The following is a 22,599-nucleotide window of genomic DNA, read 5'->3' as shown; positions in this document are numbered from 1 at the left end:
GATGAAACTATTCTACTGCTAATTGCTGCAAAATGGAAACAGATACCAGTATACCATTTTTAACTGATGAAAGAAGAGACTATAATCTTTCTTTTGGTAGGTCCCATGTTTTTATAGCAATAGAACACAATATTCTGTGGGCCACGCAAAATCAGTCAAAATCGACTTGCTTCAGTGAAAATAGCTGGGAGTGAATGAGTTAAAAGGGATGACATAGTAATTATAATTGAATGCATAATAAGTCTATTTATCACCCATGTATGTAGAAATAATCAAATATCTTGGTACAAATAAGCCTTGGGAAAAAAACTAACTAACCAAAATGCACATTTTCTTCTCAATGATATCCACTGCAAGATATTGTCATCAATTTGATACACAACAACATGAGTGTGAATGCCTTACACCCGCAAAAGACAGATGATAAAAATAATCAATCATTAGTCCTTTAATAAGTTCAAAACAGCACCAAGGCATAAACAAAAACAGTAAAAGAAGGCAAACGCGCTGATTAACAAATAAAAAATGCATGGGGGGATTTGAAAGGAAGAAACAATGGAGGACTCCTAACCGTAATTATTTTTCAAGATACCTACAGGCTATTATGAAAGACTTCGGCAAACCAACACAACATCCAAAAGTCAAGACAGTAAATATCCACGGGCGGACTTTTTTGTTTAATGCAGGCGAACTGGGTAATTGAACTTGAGAGCTGCGGAAGGTTATTTAGCTGCTGTGAGTTGTCGGGAGATTACTGATTTCATTATCACGTAAACAAAAGTGATTTTACTGTGAAGACCAATTTGTAGAATATAGATTTGGATATGCAATATAAGTCACAGTTGTGTCATGCATAAATCACAATGTCGATTATCTTAGTCTAAGCTTTACTCTAAAGGTGGAAAAACTGCAACAAACACCAAAGTCAGGATTCCATCATTTTGTGGTAACTGCCGTCGCTCACCCTGCTTTCCTCCGCTTCATAGCGCTGAAGTGACAGCGTACGTGTGTGCGTGCGCGCGTGCGTATGTGTGTGTGTTTGCATGGCGGCGGCGGCTGACTGTGAAGGTCACGCTGCATCACACAACTTCCTCGGGGCACAGAATAAATCAACTCCTTCCGCTCCACGCTGAAAGAGCAAGCGCATGTGTGTTTGTGTGTGCGCGTAAAAAGGGTAAAGTGAGGGAAAGAGATAGTGAGGGGAGGGGAGGGGGCGAGCTACATGAAGGCAGAGCAAAGGATGGCAAGAAAGAAGAGGGGGGGAACAAAGCCGGAGAAAATGTGATTTTCCGAGCGCCGGTCTCTGAGAAAACTCAGGGTGACAATGATTGACAGCTGAGCTATATCGGTCCGATATTGGTGCGCTCACAATTTCGGACGATGGCCCCCTCTTCCTGTCCGCTTCCGTCTGATGCTCAAATTAACCTTCTGGGCGCAGTGAAGGAGGCCTAAAGCAGCCTAATCAGAGACTGATTATGGCGGCGGCGGCTGGTTAAGGGGTCAGCGTAATTGTGCCATCAGAGGCCTGATTGTTTTCAATCAGACGAGCGGGCGACTGACAGCTGGGGGATTGGGGCCCTGATGGAGGCGCGGAGGGCCTAATCAGAAAAGAGAAGGGGAGGAAGAGAGAAAGGGAGGAGGGAGGGAGGGCACGTGGGGGGGAGGCTGATTGGCGCAAATGAACAGTCAAAATGGCAAGTCCTCACGCACACACCTTGACACTTCATCAGACAGGCGCACGCGCCAGCCTTGCTTGCTGACACACATGCATGAATGCATGGCAATCAATCACGTACACCGTCGCAAAAAAAAGACCACTGTGATTGCAGGTCAACACAAACAAACATGATATGAGATGCAGATGGCAGTGTTTCATTTGTTCTATTAGCAGCGGGTTTGCTTTGTACTGTGTCAATCATTTGCAGTTGTGTTTTTCTAGTTGTGCACCAAGATACAATTAGCCTGAAGTTAAAAACTGTAATATTACTTTGCATTATTATATGTCATTGGTAGGGATAAACCAATCATCGGCCATACCGCTTATCGGCGCCGATATTCTGCATTTTCATGAATGTCATCATCAGCCTTTTTAAAAAATTGTACTTCAGATATATTGAAATTTTGGAAAATTTTACTGTCTAAAACAATGGGGAGGTACTTACCTAAGTTTTCATTTATCTTTTTAACACTGGGAATAGGGCTGGGTTTAAAATATTGATATATCGATATCGTAATCGATACGCCTTTTCATATCCCAATATCGATATATAGAACCATGTATCGATATGTCGATTTCCCCCCCACCCCCCTTTTGTCACTTTATTTACAAAACCTGTACTGTGGTTGTAATTGATTATAATATAAGATAATATGACACATTCATCACATCTGCCTCTAATTTACAATCAGAGGTTAATGTTATGACAAACTGTATATAAAATGAGAAAAACTGCCTGATATAAAATGAACAGAGCATATCCTCGTACTTTTTGTGGGTGCAAAGCAGTTGCGTCGTAGTTTGGCGCTAGCCACCGTGCTAGTCTTTTACTCCTCACTGTCTTCCGTCTGGTTTAGAATCCCTGCCGGCAGCCGAAAGAATGATCTAATCTCTCTTTGAGCCATTAGAGCATCCGTCGGCCGCGCAAAAGTTCACCATAGCACTGGTCGCTGATTTATCAACTGTTTGACCTATTTTATAGCTCACACTGATTGTTTTCTAATTCACCCGCATTGACGCTCTGCCCTCCACCGCAAGGGGCGCACTTCAACGTGACGTCACACTATTTTGGCCTTTTATTTTGTTTTGACTTGTTCAGGGTGTTTCTGGGCGGAGATATTTGGGCCGGCCTACGTTTCCTGTCCCCTCATGTATTGAGTCCTATGTCTTGTCTGCATATGCAAATCCGGCTGGGTGAAACCCCACTCCTGATTGGTGGACTGGTTGCACGGACATCCACACTCACTTGTGTGAGAATTTCGTGTCTTGTCCGCAGATGCAAATTTGGCTGTGCAAAGCCCCACTCTCGATTGGTGGTCTGGGTTCACGCTCGTTCCTGGTTGGCTGCTATTAGGCAAGGGGTGTGAACCGTTGAATCCAATGGGTGGAGCTTTAGTTTTGAATGCTGTGTTTACAAACTGCAACGGAAATCCATCTGACGCTATCTTGAAGAATTGAAATTTCTTTAAATGTTAATATCAGTATTTTCCATTTTAGTGAGGTGAATATGCACTCCAATATCTTCACTACTAATAATAGGTGTCGAGACTAAAAAAACAAAAACATGCCGATTCAGCCAACAAAAAGGCCCCTTGGTTTCATTCTCGTCCATACATCCATTTACATTCCTTGCTATATGTCTAAATGCAGTACATGTATAATCTTTAAAGGGATACTTTACTTATTTAGCCATTTTTGGCAGTCAAACATTAATATTTTGCCTATAATAAATTTGATATTTTCATTTTTTCATGTTCAATCAGTACCTTTAAAAACACAGTTTTGCAACTTGCTGTCGACTTAAAATGACATCACAAGGGCTCAGGTAACCAATCACAGCTCAGCTTGTGAATGTCACATGACCAAACCTAGAATACAGGTGAGCTGTGATTGGTTACCTGAGCCCTTGTGATGACAGCAAGTTGCAAAATGTGTTTTTAAAGGTACTAATTGTACGTGAAAAATAATGAAAGTATCAAATTTATTTTAGGCAAAATATGAACTTTTTATTGCTCTAATGGGCTATAAGTGAAGTATCCCTTTAATGATTATCTTTCAAGATTGTGCACTTGAAATTTGAACCTTGTCTTTTTGTGATTGTGTAAATGCATCATTAATTTCCATCTCTGAGATTTGTATTTCACGTTATTACACATCACTGTATATCATCTTTGATCTTTTATCAGTAGAATCTTACACACTCCCTCTAAAAGCATTAGAACAGTGAGGCCAATTTCTTTATTTTTTTGCTGTCGACTGAAAAGGTTTTGAAACAAAGATGACGCCAACTTAGAAGAACACATATTAGGCGGACAAAAGTATTGGAAAAGAGAATTAAATTACAACGAAGTGGTTAGCACATCCACCTCACAGTTCTGAGGTTGGTGATCCAAAACTATGCTAAAGTTAGCATGTTGTCCCCATGCTTGCGGGGTTTTTTTTTCCAGATACACCGGCATTTTGTGCTTTTATGTACAGGTCCAAGACAATAAAGTCACACGCATGCACAAACACACGCTCACACAATTTCCATACCTTCCATATCTCTTCTTCACTCAGCGAAGTGAGACGGTCACTCTTGAGAACCTCCTTGAGAAGGCGGAACGGCAGCTGCAGGGCCTCCTCCTGCCGTGTCTGGCTCAGTTCAGACAGGTGACCCACCAAGAAGTCCACCACAGCTTCCTCCAAGGAAGGAAGGTGGAAGAGGTCGGCCACACGGTACAGCTCTAAGTAGTTGACGCTGCTCAATTCCTGCAAATGTGCACAGAGAGCCAGTTTATATATTAATTGCTCTCAAAGAAAAAAAATGGTCTAAATTAGTTTCTATAAATATGAATCGCCATCTTTTACTTTGCTCAAATGTTCTATTTAGTATCCATTCAGTACAATATACATATATAAACCTGAGTTCGAGTTCAGAACAAATGCCACGCATTCCCATTTGCCAAACATTTATTATAGAGCGCATGTGCTTTATCAGACAAGCCACAAATGTGCAGTTTTTACATTAAGCGTAAGCTGATTTCAATCTCACAGTGTAATGAAAAAGCAGTGAGGGAGAAAGGCAATAAGTGTTGGGGGGTGGGGGAAGAGTTCAAAGTGGTTTGAAAATGTGGAATACGACTGCCACCTTCTGGCGTTGGCGAATACAGCAGTGAGTGTATATCCTGAATGTTGTCACTCCCGCGTGGCTATGTGGCGTGCATAATGACATAAATCAAGTACATATTCTACATTGGATACGCTATCAACACATTTTAATTAAGATTATTTTATTTCATTTTAATTCAGCAATTAAATGACACTTATGATGATTGGTATATTTTTTAATGAAATTAAAATACTGTACACAGCAAGAACGGTTTTGATCAATTAAGTATTCACTGCACATCATTATTCACAATTATGTGGGGAGGTCACAGTGACACGCTACTCAATCGGACTGTTAATGCCAGTATTGATGCAATGTGTACCAGGAAATCAATAACAATTTGACCTTGCCTCCTATTAATGCAACATCTGGGGCAACTTGGGTCATATGTAAGTATGCATGTGTGTTTATAGTTCCTGACATTAATAAACAATCACTTAACGTCGGTCTGTTTCAAAAGATAAGGGCTGGTCAGCCGTTCCTCCATAACGTTATGAAACCACCAGATGGCGTACAAGAGCAATGTTTGCGTGCAAGACATACTACAGTTGCATTGTAATCGCGTGACCGGTGTTTCTGGATGCAATGACCTTGTACTCACACACAAGAATTTAATGGGTAATTTTAAAATGTATATTATGCAAATGAGAGTCCATTACTATCTCTAAGATGAGGACAGTCACATAAAATAAAATAAAAACAAGACCTGGATTAGGGACGTTTGATACCGCTTTTTTTCCCAATTGATACCGGTACGAGTACTCAATTGTTGATTAGTCACCAATACAATCACGGCTCAGTTTCTGAAAACAGGTGAGCCATGATTGGTTGTTACCTGAGCGACTTTGATATAATTTTCAGTCCACAGAAAATGGCGACGTGATAGGATGCTGCTTAATGCATATTTCACAAATGCAATATTAATGAGAAAACCATGTTTAGACTAGTGGGGTTGAAGAGAACATAAGAAACCTTTTGGGTTGACTTCACCTTTAAATGTTCAAATTTAATTTGAAAACAACAGAGCAATTTGGGAAACAACAGTAAAATACCACCCTCATATTGGGCGTTATAAGATGTGCTGGAAGCCGTCCCAAAAACCCTGTAATCACATCTGAGTTCTTCAGGTGGTGAATTTTAGTGCTATCATTTTTACATACAGACGTTACATACTCAAAATGTCAATGTTCAGCCCAATCAAGGATCCCTTTAATGTGACCTACTGTATAATCTGTGTAACTTAATTTATAGTTGTTGTTTTTTCTCAATTTTTATAGATAAGTAAAAATAAGTAGGATAATTGTACACACCCTCTGATAAATGGAAATGTGGCTGCATATTTAAATTCTTGTTAAACAGGAGTCAGCACACACTTGCCATCATTTTAAATACTTCAGATTAACCCCAAATAAAGTTCAGCTGTTGTAGTACTACGGATTTTCTTAATTGTGTAGATATTTTTTGATGATGGATGGGTTTTTTTTCTTCATCAGTTGCCCCCAAAAATGTCAGTCCACGTGCCTGCACATTCAAGAGTGTCAAAGAGCCGCTGCAGTCCCCTGGATATATGTAATCCAAAATGTGCATGTGCGCGTGTGCGTTTGTACAAGTGCATGCACGTGCATGAGTATGTCCGTGTATGCGTGCGTGCCTGCATGAAGCCGCTTTTGGCTTTTGGCTGCCAGTGGCTTAAGGCTTCATAGCCAGTATTTTCAAAACACAGTCTCTGGTGCAATCAGTTGCATTGTGGGAAATGTGCTACATATTGACAATGAATAAAGAATGTAAGTATGAGATTACAAAAAATATATATATACAAATTAGGTTACTTGTTTCACATTATATGTGAGCAGAATGTCAGGTTTAATAAAAGGGATTAGATGAGACGGAGATAGCTTTTTTTTTTTTTTTTTTAAACAACAAACACAATCATCAACAACAACCAATCAGAAACATTATTCGTAATTAATCATTCATTGATGTATTCTCCAAAACACTGTACAGTATCTCATTAATTGTGTGTGATTAATGCATTAAAGTCCCACCCCTATATACAATGTATACAGGTGCTAAATCCTGTTTTCATGGGTTTTATGAGCTGGAAGCCCAAATAATGTAAAGATATATATATATATTGAATCTATAATCTATGAAAGTTTGACTTTTGAATGGAATTATGGAAATTATTTAACTTTTCGTGGATATGATAATTTTTTAATGAGCACCTGTATAGCCTCCATGATATCAGAGAAAGAGGATGGTGAATGTTTTTGTACCTGAATGAGGTAGTGGGAGCAGATGCTGAGGAGCTCCAGCAGCTGAAGGTGGCTGCCAGCAGACAACACATCCTGGATCACCGCTGGCTCCAGCACAATCTGCCCAAACGACAACATTGTCTTAAGTTATTTTTGTTATAATAACCCCTAACACATCCAGCTACAGGATTTCTGACCTTAGTCAATTCCCACAAAATTGTCAAACTGTCGAACTCACAACTCTGCTGAATACAATTGCCCCCCTTTCATCTGGTATGTGTATGAATAGGGATGTAACGATAATCAAACATCACAATACGATATTATCACAATATGAAGGTTACGATACGATAATTATCACAATATTGTGGGGGCGTTGGCAATATTTAAAAAAGATCACAATATTGTAAAAAAAAAAAAAAAAAGAGCTCATACTAAAAAAAAGCACAATATTGTGCTTTTGTACATAACAGCAATGCATATAAACCACCAACAATCTCCACCAACAGTGAGGCACTTACTTGCTTATGCAAGCACACATTGATCGCTTCACAAGCAAATTAGGTTCCCCTTCATCTGACAATTAGCATAGATTTTAAACATAGAAGGCCAAAACATCCCTAATGAAAATTAAATTGCACTAATAAACTAAGCCACTAGAGGGTGCCAGAACTGCACAAATGGAAATCAACCTGACTTTGTTAACAGATGTGTTCCTTTTAAATATTGTGAACATGATGACGACGATATTGTGGCAGTTTTCATATCACAATATCACGTTATTGCAGTTATCGTGACATTCCTATGTATGAATGCAAACAAATGGTAATTGACTTGTTTCCACAACAACAACAACAAAAAAACATCTGCTCACAGTTTGTAGAATATTAGCAGCTAAAATTAACCTTGTTACTCGACAGAGTAACAGAGTAACAGTGGGTTTAATTGGTTATTTTTGTCAAAAGACGATTATAATTGACTGTATGTCTGTGGAGAAAAGAAAAAAAGTATAAATATAGAAAAGGTTGTTGATTCAACCCAAATTATTTGTCATGATTTTTTTTTTTAATCCTGTATCAAAACGTGAAATTAGCTGCATACATCCATTTATTGCTTACCCACAAGGGATTGAAGGATTGATCACTGTCATGGTTTGGTTTGGGTTTTGGTTTTTGTTGCTTTTGTTGAGGTTATAGTTTTGAGTTTGTCATGTTCCTTTACGTTTTCGTTTCTGCTTTCTGGTTTGTCTCCCCTAGTCTCGTTATTGTTAACCTTGTCCATCTGCATGTGTCTTCCCTTCTCAGTGTATCTACCAATCAGCTTCCCCTGCCACTTGTTTCTTGCCCAGCTGTGTCTAGTCATTGTCAATTAGTGTGTGAATTTAGTCACCTGTTTTCGGTTCATTGTTGTTATTTTCCTGCCTGAATTGCTGCCGTTCTCCTGTCCTATTGTTCTGCCCTAGTTTCCCTGCCTGGAGTTTATTTGTATTTTGATCAGTTCCTTATTTTCCTCCTGCTTTTGTTTTATTAATAAAATCCCTCCTTGACTCCTCTGTCTTCATGCCCTGCTTCACCTGCATTTGGGTCCTTCACCCCGCCGACACCTGACAATCTTATCCTATCCCAACACTGAACTAGTCACCAGCCAGAGGCCACAGACATGTTAAGGACGATGTACGAACAATGTCTGTGTCCACTTTGTTCTAACATTGTAACGATAATAAATGTGAAAAGTACACAGTAAATTTTGTCGAGTAAATTTGACTATTTAGAGTAAATCTGACTCTATTTTCACCAAATAGACTAGTTTTAGAGTAGGCTAATATTTACAATTGGAAGAGAGTAAAATAAAGAATTGAAAATATAAAATAAAATAAAAGTCACTCAAGGGTTGAGGAACTCACAACCTTAAGGTTGGGAGTCAGCCACACTAAGACCTGAGCTATGCCCTTCCTACTGTTTGCTTATGTCCAAGAGGAGACCAAAAATTGAGATTTTTCCCTTGTAAGATTCCAGCTGACATGAGCGATATACACAGCAGAAGCTCAGGGCGTAGATCGGCTGTCTCCCAAAAATTTACTCTCCAGAATTTACTGTGCAAAAGTGAAAAACAATGATTGACATGTCTAATGGGCTCAATCATCTGTAGCACCCAAACAGAATTGAAAAAGACAGGAGCCTTGCAGAATTAAGCTATTTTACACACCTGTGTGTTGTTTGCTTTGGTAGTGTTTCACTTTAATAAAGTGGAAGTCATTTCATGCCATTTTACTTCTTGCACCTGCTGCTCTTTTCATTTATGATTGTTCATCTGTGTTTAAATGACATTAGCTTTGTCCTATTTCTAGTTAAGTGCTCAAAGTTTCAAGACAGACTACATCAGTGTTCCAGTTTGCATTAACAGGCTTGGGTTGTAAGTTGCATTTGTTGGTACTGTAGCAACAATTGCATGTGAAAACATATTCATGCAACCTGAGATATTAACGACAACATCTTCATAAACCATATGTGTGCAATGTAAAACATGAACATATGCATTCAAAACATAAAAACTTTCTACAGCTGTTATAAAATTCAACTGACAATTAGCATATAAGAGCATATTTTAAAAAATAAATGAGAATGACGAATTTCATCATTATCTCTTGCTGTGAATCAACATACACTCTCAGAAAAAAAGGGGTGTGCATTTTTTGTCAATTTTTGTTCTCCAAGGCACGATTTTTTGTGAGGATTCACAATTGAAACCCGAGGTACAAATAAGTATGGTACCATTATGGTTAATAAAGGTACAGAAATGGTTCAAATGGAGCATTTCTGTGCCTTTTTGTTTGCATGTATGGGTGCAAGCAAGTAATGGGCATAACATGTGAATGTCTTTCAAAAGACTATTGTTTTGTGTAATGCAGTTTAAAGAAATAAGAAGTAGTAATCTCGCCCTGGGATGGGAAACTTACTACATTTTGCACACTTTAAACCAAATGACAATGTTATTTTTGTGAAGAAGAAAAACAAAGTCTATTTTGAGTAATTTTGTACTTCTCAGGCACTCTTCAGTTTCCAGAAAGCATTGCAGTACGCAATACTTGTTTTTTCCATCACAAGGGGGTTAACCATTAACATTTAAGTGTGTTTAAATCCATCCATCCATTTTCTTGACCGCTTATTCCTCACAAGGGTCGCGGGGGCTGCTGGCGCCTATCTCAGCTGGCTCTGGGCAGTAGGCGGGGGACACCCTGGACTGGTTGCCAACCAATCGCAGGGCACACAGAGACGAACAAACATCCACATTCACAAGCACACCTAGGGACAATTCGGAGCGCCCAATTAACCTGCCATGCATGTCTTTGGAATGTGGGAGGAGACCGGAGTACCCGGAGAAGACCCACGCGGGCACGGGGAGAACATGCAAACTCCACCCAGGAAGGTCCGAGCCTAGACTCGAACCGGAGACCTCAGAACTGGGAAGCGGACGTGCTAACCACTCGACTACCGTGCCGCCCAGTGTGTTTAAATGTTATCCATAATTGGTTGAATGTGTGTCTCAACCATCACATTAAATTTAAGTTGATCATGACTGTAATTTTTTATGGGAAACATTACAATCCCTGTTATTTCCATAGATGATAAAATTTTCTACTCGAATGGAGATGAACATGTGCAAGTGCTACTAACTGCTATGCACAATATGACTACAATTGATCAGGTGTGGTGGGGGAATCATTTTTTATAATGTTGCCCATCCTTGATGTGTGGAACTGCCAATGTGGAGTAAACATTTTGAATGATGAGTACGTTCAACTGTATTACTCGCAAATATGTTCAAACACACTCACACATACAAAGTACATTCAAACATACCCGTCAGTATATGTTCCAACGTACTATACATGTAGGTTAAATGCTACAAACAAACATAAATATGTTCCTAAAATTAAAACAAACAAACAAAAACAATATCTAATTGTAACTTGTATTATTTATTATCATGTCTGCAGGGCATGATTTATTTTTGGCATTTTTCCCATAATGCAGCGGGGTGTTTGTAGTATTTAGCCTACACATACGAAACGTATTTTAATAAGTACAAACCTACTCGCAAATATATTTGAACGTACTCGCCAGTCAAAAACGTTGACTCCACATTGTTAGTTCTACAGTTCCATTAAGTATGTACGCTGTAGGCAAATATGTCTATATTTGCCTACAAAAGGGTACAAATATGAACAGAAGTATATAAAGGTCTCTTGCAAAGTTATCATTTTCTGTGTAACAGAGTATGAAAATAAATTCTATTTAATGACACTTTAATTCACTTTAGAGTTCATTTGAAGTTGTTTTTAAAATCTGACATCATTTAGAATCATTATACTTAGACGGAAATGGTTTTCGGAAAAATAGTCAGCAGAAAATCATCTCCAACTCTCAAGACAGTGATTCGTTCAGGAAAATTCATGCCATTTAGTTGAATGAACAGCAACAGGAAATGTCTGCTGAGAGTGTCCTTCTGCTTTCTCCTGTACTTGATCTGCACATTCATATACAAGAGAAACATTCTAATGCAATTAACACATGCTGGTTTATTTCATGACACCACACCATGTCATTGTTGAACACGTAGCAAATCAGAGGTAACATACTTCATGTCGCCTGAGTGGACTCACCTGGGTAGCAACCTGTGCTAATCCATTCAGCAGTGCTGCCCTATATAACCATAGAGCCATGACTGAATCACGAGTACAAGGTGAGAAAACAGTGTTTGCCTCCCCGACCTGTCACAACGAATCAAACGGTGTTGGGCTGAAGTGCTAAACACATAGGTATGTAGTTTTTTTTTTTTTTTTGTGTGTGTGTACCTAATTTCCCTCATGATTATAGGTCTAAGAAACGGAGGGGATATGTGTTTTTCATCTCACCCTTATGTAATTGTTTATTGCCTTATAATGTTATATGCAATAATGTGGCCAACATTTGTGCTCCATATAAATACATACAGTCGTCAATCTGTTTAATACTGGGCCATTTAAGTGCTATAGAACACTTGGAGGGTTTCTTTCTGTTGTCAGAATTTGTGTGTATTTCTTCTGTATTTAAATTGGGCAGTTAATTCCCGTGATCTTCAGTTACCAAAATGAATCATCACCAAATGGCAAAACAAATACTGGATAATACTATTTTTTTTTAGAAGTAGCAATGAAGTCAACCCAAAATACTCCATATCTTGCCCACTCCACAGCCATGCTGCATTTAAAACACTTGAACACACAGCCTAGTCTGGGTTCTGCAACACTTTGGCTGGCTCAGTGTGGGAGTGCGGAGAGCTCTTTTTGCATGTTATTTTTAATTCCAGAAAGTACTTGCAAGCTTCCACCTGGGGAGGAAAGAGGAAAGACTGGAGTAATGATCTAGTAAACATTTTTGGTATGGGTGCTTCATACAATATCAGTGTTGCAGCCATTTTAGTTTGAGTCGTAGGGCTCCATATTTGTGCCCATTGCAAGTCTGGTTCATGGTGTGGTGTAACTAGACTAGACTAGTTTTGCTATTTGCACAGATGCATGGAGTTAGAACCAGGAGACTCGCGCCATTGTGGGCATGAACAAAGCCACCTTGCTCAGCAGCCAATTGAAACAACTCCTCTCATTCTCTTTAAAATGATGCAGATTGTTTTTATATTCCTGAATGAAGTATGATGACATCCACCACATATCTGTGGAGCTATCATGTTTTTACAGTCACACAAAAATCAGCTTGGATAAATGAAGAGGGTTGCATCAGGAAGTACATCTGAAGTAAAACTTTGCACACAATTGTCAGCTTTCATCCTCATAATTTCAGAATATTCTAATATTAATCACCGGCCACATTAACATTAGGGAAGTTACGATAAGGGCAATATCGAGATATAAAAACTGCCACAATATCGTCGCCATCATGTTCACAATATTTAAAAGGAACACATCTGTTAAAAAAGGTTGATTTCCATTTGTGCAGTTTTAGCACCCTCTGGTGGCTAGTTTATTAGTGCAATTTAATTTTCATTAAGGATGTTTTGGCTTTCTATGTTTAAAATCTATGCTAATTGTCAGATGAAGGGGAACCGAATCTGCCTGGTAAGCGATAAATGTGTGCTTGCATTACCTAGTAAGTGCCTCAATATTGTTATTAGAGATTTAAGGTGGTTTATATGCTTTGCTGTTATGTACAAAAACACAATATTGTGTTTTTTTTAGTATGAGCTTTTTTTTTTTTTTACAATATTGTGATCTTTTTTAAATATCGCCAACCCACCCCACATTATCGCGATAATGATCGTATCGTGACCTTCATATCGTGATTGATAATATCGTATCGCGATGTTTGGATATCGTTACATCCATAATTAACATACAGGGCTTTGATGGAACGTCAGCTCCTGTTGTTTGAGATGAAGGAGGAGAGGCTATAGGCAAAACGGGAAGAGGAAAATACAGCGCATAAAATGTGTACATATCTTGTATGCTAGGATGATGACAAATACAGCTTGGGAATTAGTTGGCATGAAGTTATACAGTACATCCAGGAAAACTGGTGGAAAGGTACTAAAGAAAGAAGCTTAGCAGCAGGGTTCAACTTATTTGATCATGGTTTAGATGGGAACAGAATTGGAGTAGGGGTCATCCTAAAAGGAGAGTTAGTTAAAAATGTGTTCATTGTAACATTATTAGTGTTGTATAACGAAATTCTGGAAAGAGCATTTCAGACAGAAAGAGTGTGTGAATGTGTGATCGGTGCAAATTTTCATGGACATGTTGATGGTTGGAAACTGGGGTAATGGAAAAGTCATGGTAAGTTTGGTATGCAGGAAAGCAACTTCCCAAAAGGAACACAATGGCTGTAGTGAAAACAGAAGAGGCAGGAACATAGGGTGACCAAAAAAAGTGGAGGTAGAAGACACTGGTTGACTATATCTGGTGCAGACGATACATTTTGAAGATCAGTGATTTTAAGATAGTGCAGTGGTGAGTGCAGCCTGACAGCATACGATGGTGGTGTGTAAAATGACACAGGTGGTGGTGAGGAAGATTAAGAAAAAATAAGGCAGAGCAGAGAACCATGGAAAAGCTGCTGTGAGGCTTTCAGGGAAGATGTGAGACTTGACCAGTACAGTCAAGGCGATGAGAGAGACAGGCAGGAGAGTACTTGGTGTGTCTTTTTGTAGCAAAGGGGAGAAGGAGACTTAGTGGTGAACCTCTTTTAAACTTCAATGGGAAGCATAACAGACAGCCATGTCTCCCACATGACAGGTCTATCAAAAACAGACACTTCTTATTTATTAGTATTACCCACACTGCCGCATGCTCCAAAAATCAGACGGCACCCCAAACTACACAATGCAATTCATTTTCATGACCGCTTATTCTTCACAAGGGTCGCGAGCAACTGTACCTACTAGTAAAGGGGAAAAAAATACAGTACAATAACAGAATCCGGGAGAAGTCCAGAAGAAAAGAAGAAAGGAGTTGATCAGCAGAAAAACGGTCGCAAGGTGAGAGAGCAAAGCAGCAAGTGTCTGCACTGCACAGAATCATCAAGCAAGATTCAACATCAACATTTTACAGCTATGGCCAAAACCTCCCATGACAGCATGTCTCATCAACCTGTAGGCCTGTATGACATGTGGGTGAAGGATTTTAGTGGGTCATTATTTACGGTGTGGGGATAAGCATATTGCCCTCATCTCATCTGCTATCATCTCCTCTGGGCAGACGGATAGCTGAGCCAACTGATGCAGGCAGCTTGCAAGCCTGCTGTTGACCTACTTACACTCCCTAACCAACTACTACTTGCTCATTTCCACTGTGGAAATAAAATTAGGGAGTAATTACACCTTGAGTTTGTGGCCTCTCGTTATACAGTATAAGCCGCTCGGTTGCTTGTGGACTGAATATTGCTGTGATGCAGGGTTAAAGAAGGTCGTACGACATGGCCAGACACTTGTGACTGGTGAGACGACATGAACGGCAGGCAACTAATTCAATCTGATTGAAAATCTACAAATTCCCACTACCAGTCACGCCGCTGATTAAATTTATGCTGTGGAGATTAAAGTGCTAATCTGCAAAAACCTTGCATCATTTATTTCGATGACGTATTTAGCGACATGAAAAAGCTCACAGAGGAATGTCCATTTTACAAGGATCATCTACCACCAAATTATTTTCAATGTGTCTTTGTATTAAGATATCATTTCCGAATACATTCATAACAGGATTAGAAATGATTAAAGGATTAAAAATGCAGTATAAACCGTAAAATGGTAGAACTGAATAGTAAAAGGGGCATAAAATGAAAAATGAGAGGAAAGTAAGTCAAAGCAATAGCGGCAGTAAGTGAGTAATAGTGAAAAGAAATTTTAACAGTTCTCTTGATATATTCCCAATTGTGGCAAGGCAATTGGTGCTCTCACTCTTTTTTTTCCTGTATGTATGAGAAATGAATTTTTTTATTGAATTGGGGGAGGAGGGGCAGCTCTTTCCTTTCTTCATCTAGGTACTGTATTTTCCGCACTATAAGGCGCACCGCATTATAAGGCGCACCTTCAATGAATGACATATTTTAAAACTTTTTCCATATATATGGCGCTATAGTAGAGGCTGGGGTTACGTTATGCATCCATTAGATGGTGCTGTGCTGTCAACAAAACAGTCAGATAGGTCAGTCAAACTTTATTATAGATTACAAACCAGCTTTCTGACTCCATTCACTCCCAAAATTAATAAACAGCTGTTTTATTATTTTCTCTGAGGTAAAGTATTAGTATTAGCTAGCGATCCAAGATGGCGGGGTCTTCTGCGCATGCGCGTCACCAATCGTGCACCGATAGCGTCTTGACAGCGAGACCTGTTGCGGCTCAATATTGATCCATATATAAGGCGCACTGGATTATAAAACGCATGGTCAGCTTTTGAAAAAAATGAAGGCTTTTAGGTGCGCCTTATAGTGCGGAAAATATTGTAATTATTCTTTCTACTAATTTCTGTGGCTCCTGGTACCTGTCCAGTGTAGGCAAAGTCCAAGGCGTGCTTCAGTCCAACACTGGTCACTCCTTGCAGTGTCACTTCATCCGCCACACTCTCCACCATGCACAAGCTGAACATGGCCTGATGACACAAACAAAACATGGAGGTCAGATGAAGGACTTCACAATTTACTGTATTATTTCACTGGATTTTCCAGACTCTTGATGGTTACTTATTTGTATTTTATGTGTGAGTTGTAGCTGCACTGCAAAATGAGTTGTGGAGCTGCAGAAAACACAACAACGCAGTTAATCAGAAACTGCCAGACACAACGGCCAAAAAACTTTCGGTATTGATTGCCTTCCTCAGACCCAAAGCTCAGCATAAATATATATAAAGCACAATCAGTACTTTGTGATACACAGCACCTCTTGCGGTTCTTTCCCTATGATGTGCGCACACAAACATCTGCACAAAATCAAAGCAGCAGGCGTACTGTCAGCAGTCTGACCCTGCTGAGTGCAGCTTTGGTCATCAAAGATATTGATTGCTGTCATGCCATGATGGGATGTCACCCACTGATCAGGGGATCGGTGCAACAGTGTGACAGTAAAGAATGAAAGGGGGGTGTTTGTTTATTATACATTTTAGACTACATTCACGTACCCACAATCATTAATTTTCCTCTGATTTATTCTCTCTGGTGGTCTACCATTGTTAAGTTAATCAAAACAAAAAAAATGTGCATTCACAAAAATAATAAGGAACTTGGCTAATTAGCTGTATTTTTGTTAACTTTAATTTGCAGAGGCATTTTGGTAAGTGATTGTAATACTTTGTAACGCTGTTTGTTTTTAGCTCTAATTACGCAAAACAATAAAATATTGATAAATAATATTTCTCTGAAAATGTACTGTAAAATCCTGTGAATAACACGCTACCCCAAAAATCATCCTTAAAAAGCTTCTTTTATTTCCCTCTCTATATTGTGTAAAATACTGCACCTCAATTTGCTGGTATCAGGGTGAATTATATGAATTAATAAAGACTCAAAACATACTAGAGATGTAACGATATCCAAATGATATCACGATGTGATATTATCACGATATGAAGGTCATGATACTTAATTATCACGATTTTGGGGGGGGGGGGTTGGCAATATTAAAAAAAAAAGATCACTATATTGTTTAAAAAAAAAAAAAAAAAAAAAAAAAAAAAAAGAGCTCCTACTAAAAAAAAAAAAAAAGCACAATATTGTGCTTTTGTACACAACAGCAATGCATATAAACCACCTACAATCTCTAATAGCAATATTGGTGCACAAAACATCCCTAATGAAAATTAAATTGCACTAATAAAGTAGCCACTAGAGGGTGTTAGAACTACACAAATGGAAATCAACCTGACTTTTTTTTTTTTTAACAGATGTGTTCCTTTTAAATATTGTGAACATGACGACGACGATATTGTGGCAGTTTTAATATCACAATATCACGCTATTATTACTTGGCAGACTTGAGTATCATTTGACTTATCCTTGTAAAGGTAGACATTTTACTTCTGCTAAATGTATTTTATGTCATTTAGCTGTGCAAGTGTAGGCCTACCAATAATGAAAAGTTCAGCGTGTGCAGAACCTCCTTATAAGCATCAAAGAGCGAGAGGCAGGGCAGTTAAGGCGTGTTTTTCTGTCACAAAAACAAATTGCATTCCTCCCAAAACTCTAATTGAGTTTTTGATGATTCATGGTGCACATGAACTTTAGCTCGGAATCACCCCCCTTCTCCTAAGGCAAATGGCCAACTTGAATTTGAGCCGAATTGTATCCAGTGCTTGCACAGCCTACTTCATTTACCACTGAGCCAATTAAAAATAGACTGGTCCATTAGGCACAGGGAGGGCGGTGGTACCAGAGGAATAATAGTGGTGACGCTCTCGTTTGCCTACACAGATGAGTAGAAAAGAGAAAGTACACTGTGCAGGTTCATCCAAGCTTTTGTGTCATTACTGTGGGCACTGGGTGTGTTTACAGAGCTGTCTGTGCCTCGCATGACTGTTCCCGACCGACCTTGGTGTACGTGGGACAGCTGATGATGGATAGCTGTGCTGACTTTATAGATCCTTGAGTCCTGCTCACTGCAGTCTTTTCCCAGTATACTGTACATGCATTTTGAGGCATTTTTGTTTGGTGGTGTTCAGTTACATGTTTCCAATGTGAATAATTTGCTTTGGCTTAATAAAGGTTACAAAACACTGATTTAGAGAATACTCTCTATCAAGATATAAAGTAGAAAATCTAAACTATTTGCGCTTGCTGGCTCAGCGTGACTTGAGTCTCAAAGTCAAATAATCTAAATTCATCCGCTGCCTCGGCAACCACCCAAATCCCCATGATGACTGCTATTTTTTTTTCCAGTCATTTGCACCCAAACTCTGGAATGCACGACCTACTCCGACTCTCTGAGTTTTGTTGAGTCAGGGGGAAAATTCTAAGAAGGATTTGAAGACTTTGCTTTTTAATCATGCTGTTGGATAATCTAAACTGTCTAAATCTAACGGTTTCCTCTGTACTTTACTATTTTATGTCCCAGGCAGTGGAAATATATAAAATAAGAATAATTTGAAGACTTTTTTTTTTTTTGTTTTTTTTTTTTTATCAGGCTGTTGGATAGTGTAAACAACAGTTTCTCTGGACTTTTCTATTTTATGTCTTATTGCTCAGAATTTTCCTTTTTTTTTTTTTTATTGTCCTGCTGTTCTACCTTCAGTTTTTGTATTTTTTGCTAGCTTTTTTTTTTTTTTTTTTTTTGATTGTACCACGAAGGAGCAATGTGCCAGTGAAATTCTACACAGTATAGTTAGTGTAGAGACAATTTGTACTTTCATTTAGTCCAACAAAATAATTCGATAATTTTCATCCATATCTCCAAATTCATACTGTATCTTAATTTAACCCGAATTTTAAGATATTTTGATAAGAGTTCAGAGAAGATCATTTTCAATTCCCCCTTAACTGTACTCCAATGCATAAAGAAAGGTCTAAAAAGGAAATGTTATATAACCTGTGTGTGGAAGAAAATGAGAACCCTGGCCTCAACCCCATCAGACGTCCTTGAAATAAACTAAAACATTCAGTCATTCAGGCCCTTTTAAGTGACCTTTGACCTCACAAATGTTTGTTTTTTTTCTGGATGAATGGACAGAAAAGAAAAAAAAAATCACAAACGCACAGAAACATCTTGAAGAAAATCTTCCTGCAAAGGTTGAATATCTAATACTGTTTTTTTTTTCCCATTTTGTTTTTGTCTGTTATTTCCAGTACTGTTATGAAGTGTTGCTCAAAACCCAACGTGGTCTATTTAATTTTACATGCATGCACATACTGTACAGTGTGTCCTCATTTGCCCACCAGACAAATCCAGAGTCTTCATGCCTAATATATACACAATAGACACAGCATTTGTTATAGCTTAGATATATTCTTGCTTAGAAAGTACTTTGTAGAATGCTATTTGTAGGAAACTATTTGCAGCTAGTTTTATTGTTTGAACTGTACATTCTCTTAGTTTAGTGGAAATATTTTTGCTGTTTTACACCTCCTTTGACTAACTTGCACACACAAAAAAAAACAAGAAAAAAAACAACTAATAATCGTTTAAATAGTATTTCCATGCCAATCTTCTTGTTGCTAGGCAACCTCACTATGTCAGGTCCTGAAAGTGTTTTTTTTTTCTCTTGTATTACTATTCTAAGGTACTTATCTAATACTTTGAGATGATCTCAGAGTATTAAACATTTGGTCTCATATTTTTCTGTGATGGATGGGACAAGGGGCATCCATGTGTGTGTGATGCTGGCGTGACTGATTTGACAACATTGGAAGAGGCAGGCGACACATTTAAATAACTCACGCTTGGTCAGGTATTTCATTACAACCACTAACCAGTGAGTCAGATATTGTGTTCACACCACTCCTATGTAGACCGTGTGGGCCTGCGTGCGTGTGTACGTGCTCGGGATTGGGGTGTTTGACGAGCGACAGAAAGCGAGTGAATGAGGATGAATGCATTGTCACTATTGACTGCATCAGGTTAATGTGATAATCCAAGTCCTGACCAGTGCAATGACTAGGGTCTGATTGTACTCAGCATGGGGTTGGAAGGAGGCGAGGTGGGAGGCGGAGGTCTGACTCAATTGTCCGCTCTTTGTGCAAGGAGAAATAAAAATAACCTCCACTGACACAAGAATTCCTAACAGGCCAACTTGGATCAATTTAATCTGTCTTTCATTTTCAAGAGGGATTAGTTTTGATTTCCTAATCTGCTTTCTGTCTCTATAGGAAATCTTATTGGTTCACGTTTCTTGTGCAGCCCACCTCAACGATACACAATATAACTGCCTGACAGAAAATTTTTATTAGCCAATGCATTTTGTACCATAAATACTGCAAATGAAAACTGGAGCAAGTGAAGGGTCGGGGGAGTGTACTTTCTTAAATACCTTTCACTTGATTTGTGGCAGCATGAAAAACATTTAAAAGGGATACTTGACTCATTGAGCCATTTTCAGCAGTAAAGAGTTAATATTTTGTCCAGAATTAATGTGATGTGTCATTATTTTCAATGTACAATTAATAGCTTTAAAAATAAATGTTCCCACTTGCTGTCGACTGAAGATGACATCACATGTGCTAAGGAAGTAGGTAACGACCAATCATAGTTCAGTTTACCGATGACCAAACCTGAAAAACTGGTGAGCCAGGATTGGTCGTTAACTACTTCCTGAACACAGGTGAGGTCATCTTCAGTTAACAGCAACTGAACAAAATAGTTTTTAAAGGTATTAATTGTAGATGAAAAATAATGAAGTTATCAAATTAATTTTGGACAAAATATGAACTTTTTACTGCTGAAAATGGCTCAATGAGTCAAGTATCCCTTTAAGGTCAAAATTGAGAATTACAGGAGGTATTAGAAAATTCCCTGTTGTCTTTTTGAAGTCGCCATAGGTAACTCGTGCATGGCATAACTGTTTTTTTTTTTTTTTTTGCAAGTCAAGAAACTTGAAAGATGTTGCAATGTATTGTTTTCAAAAAAGTATCCACCTAATTCCTGAGGGCTCTCATGGAGAAATGATTATGCATGCAACTTCCTGTAAGACACAGGAAGTAGCATCTTGGGATTTATTACAGTGGGTTTCGTTTCATGGAGCAGTTTATTTCAACGCACGCACACATACACCTTTTTTTCTGAGCGATAAGCCCCCATTGCATTGAGAAATGCCTTGCATGGCTTGTAGAACTTGTTGTGCTGTTTGGTGGTTGTACTAACAAGCAGAAGAAGTTGAATCTGTGACTACAAGAGAAATATTTTGGACTTGCACCGATCGGACGAGTAGTAGAGAATGTTTTAATAAGAGCTGCACTAGAGATTCTAGCGCCAACCCGGGAATGAGTAATACAGAAGAATTAGTCTGTGAAGCTTCATTTGGAAAGACCACCAAAACAGTTGCTTGGGGTTTCGGTAATGACCAATCACAGCTAAGCGTAAAAAAAACAAAACAAAACAAAAAAACAGGTGGACTGTGACTGGTTGCTACTTGAGCCCTGAGCAACTGTAATGACATTTTCAGTTGACCGTGAGTGACAAAATGGCCACCGCCTGAGATATATAAAAACTGGTGGATTTTGTTGCTCAACCCATATTCCACAAACTTTATATTAATCAGAATACCGTGTTTAAACTAGTGGGGCTGCATTGGATCCTGGCAGCTGGGGAGATGCAAGCTGACTTCAAAGTGTAATCACATTTCTTACACTCAAGATCGCCACTGCATGGACTGAACATATGATGTGCATCACTTAGTTGCTGTATCAGACAGCAGGGATCGTGTGTTTTGTTTAAAGACATAGTTTCCCAAACATTCGTATTTTAATGATACACAGTATGATTAGTTTATACACTCACCCGGAAGTAATCACTGCATGCTGCCAGAATAGCTTTATGCGCATGGAACTTTTGCTCCCCGGCCACCAGAGTGACATCACACAGAAGACCATCTTTCCTCTGCTGGTTGAGGGCAGACAGGACCGAGTCTTGATGAGACTTGGATTTGCAGAGTCGCTGTCCTGTCAGCATCTCCCTGCTGATGGGCACACACATTTTACAGTTCAACTTGACACAAAGCTATTAGAATTATTATTATTATTTATTATTCGACGTTATCCTCTTTTAAAACACGTCTTAAAACACATCTATATTCTTTGGCTTTTGGCGCACCATGAGACTTGTTCTTGGTGTTTTGTGGTGTGTATGAGTTTGATGTTTAGTCTACTTATTTATGTATTTATTTATCTCTTTATTCACTACTTCTTATTTGTTTACTGATGTAAAATGTATTTACTTGTAAAAAAAAACAAAAAAACAACAACTGTATTCACACTTCAAAATGTTTGCTTTGTTCTTGTTTACTG

At 38.7% G+C, this 22,599-nt stretch overlaps 1 protein-coding gene across 3 annotated transcripts in view; it reads right to left on the bottom strand.

Moving 5' to 3' along the window:
- klhl32 (kelch-like family member 32) overlaps nucleotides 1–22,599 on the bottom strand; it is a 38,156-nt gene that overhangs the window by 8,519 nt on the left and 7,038 nt on the right. For all 3 annotated transcript variants that reach the window (XM_077526431.1, XM_077526430.1, XM_077526433.1), the window contains 4 exons: nucleotides 22,094–22,271; nucleotides 16,158–16,265; nucleotides 7,145–7,243; nucleotides 4,253–4,468 (listed from right to left, as the gene is read on the bottom strand). In XM_077526431.1, coding sequence (XP_077382557.1) covers nucleotides 4,253–4,468; nucleotides 7,145–7,243; nucleotides 16,158–16,265; nucleotides 22,094–22,271 — 601 coding nt within the window. The remainder of the gene's footprint in view (nucleotides 1–4,252; nucleotides 4,469–7,144; nucleotides 7,244–16,157; nucleotides 16,266–22,093; nucleotides 22,272–22,599) is intronic.

Source organism: Festucalex cinctus, chromosome 7 (genome assembly GCF_051991245.1).
Source record: "Festucalex cinctus isolate MCC-2025b chromosome 7, RoL_Fcin_1.0, whole genome shotgun sequence".
Classification (NCBI taxonomy): domain Eukaryota; kingdom Metazoa; phylum Chordata; class Actinopteri; order Syngnathiformes; family Syngnathidae; genus Festucalex; species Festucalex cinctus.
This window is presented reverse-complemented; position numbering and strand designations above follow the sequence as displayed.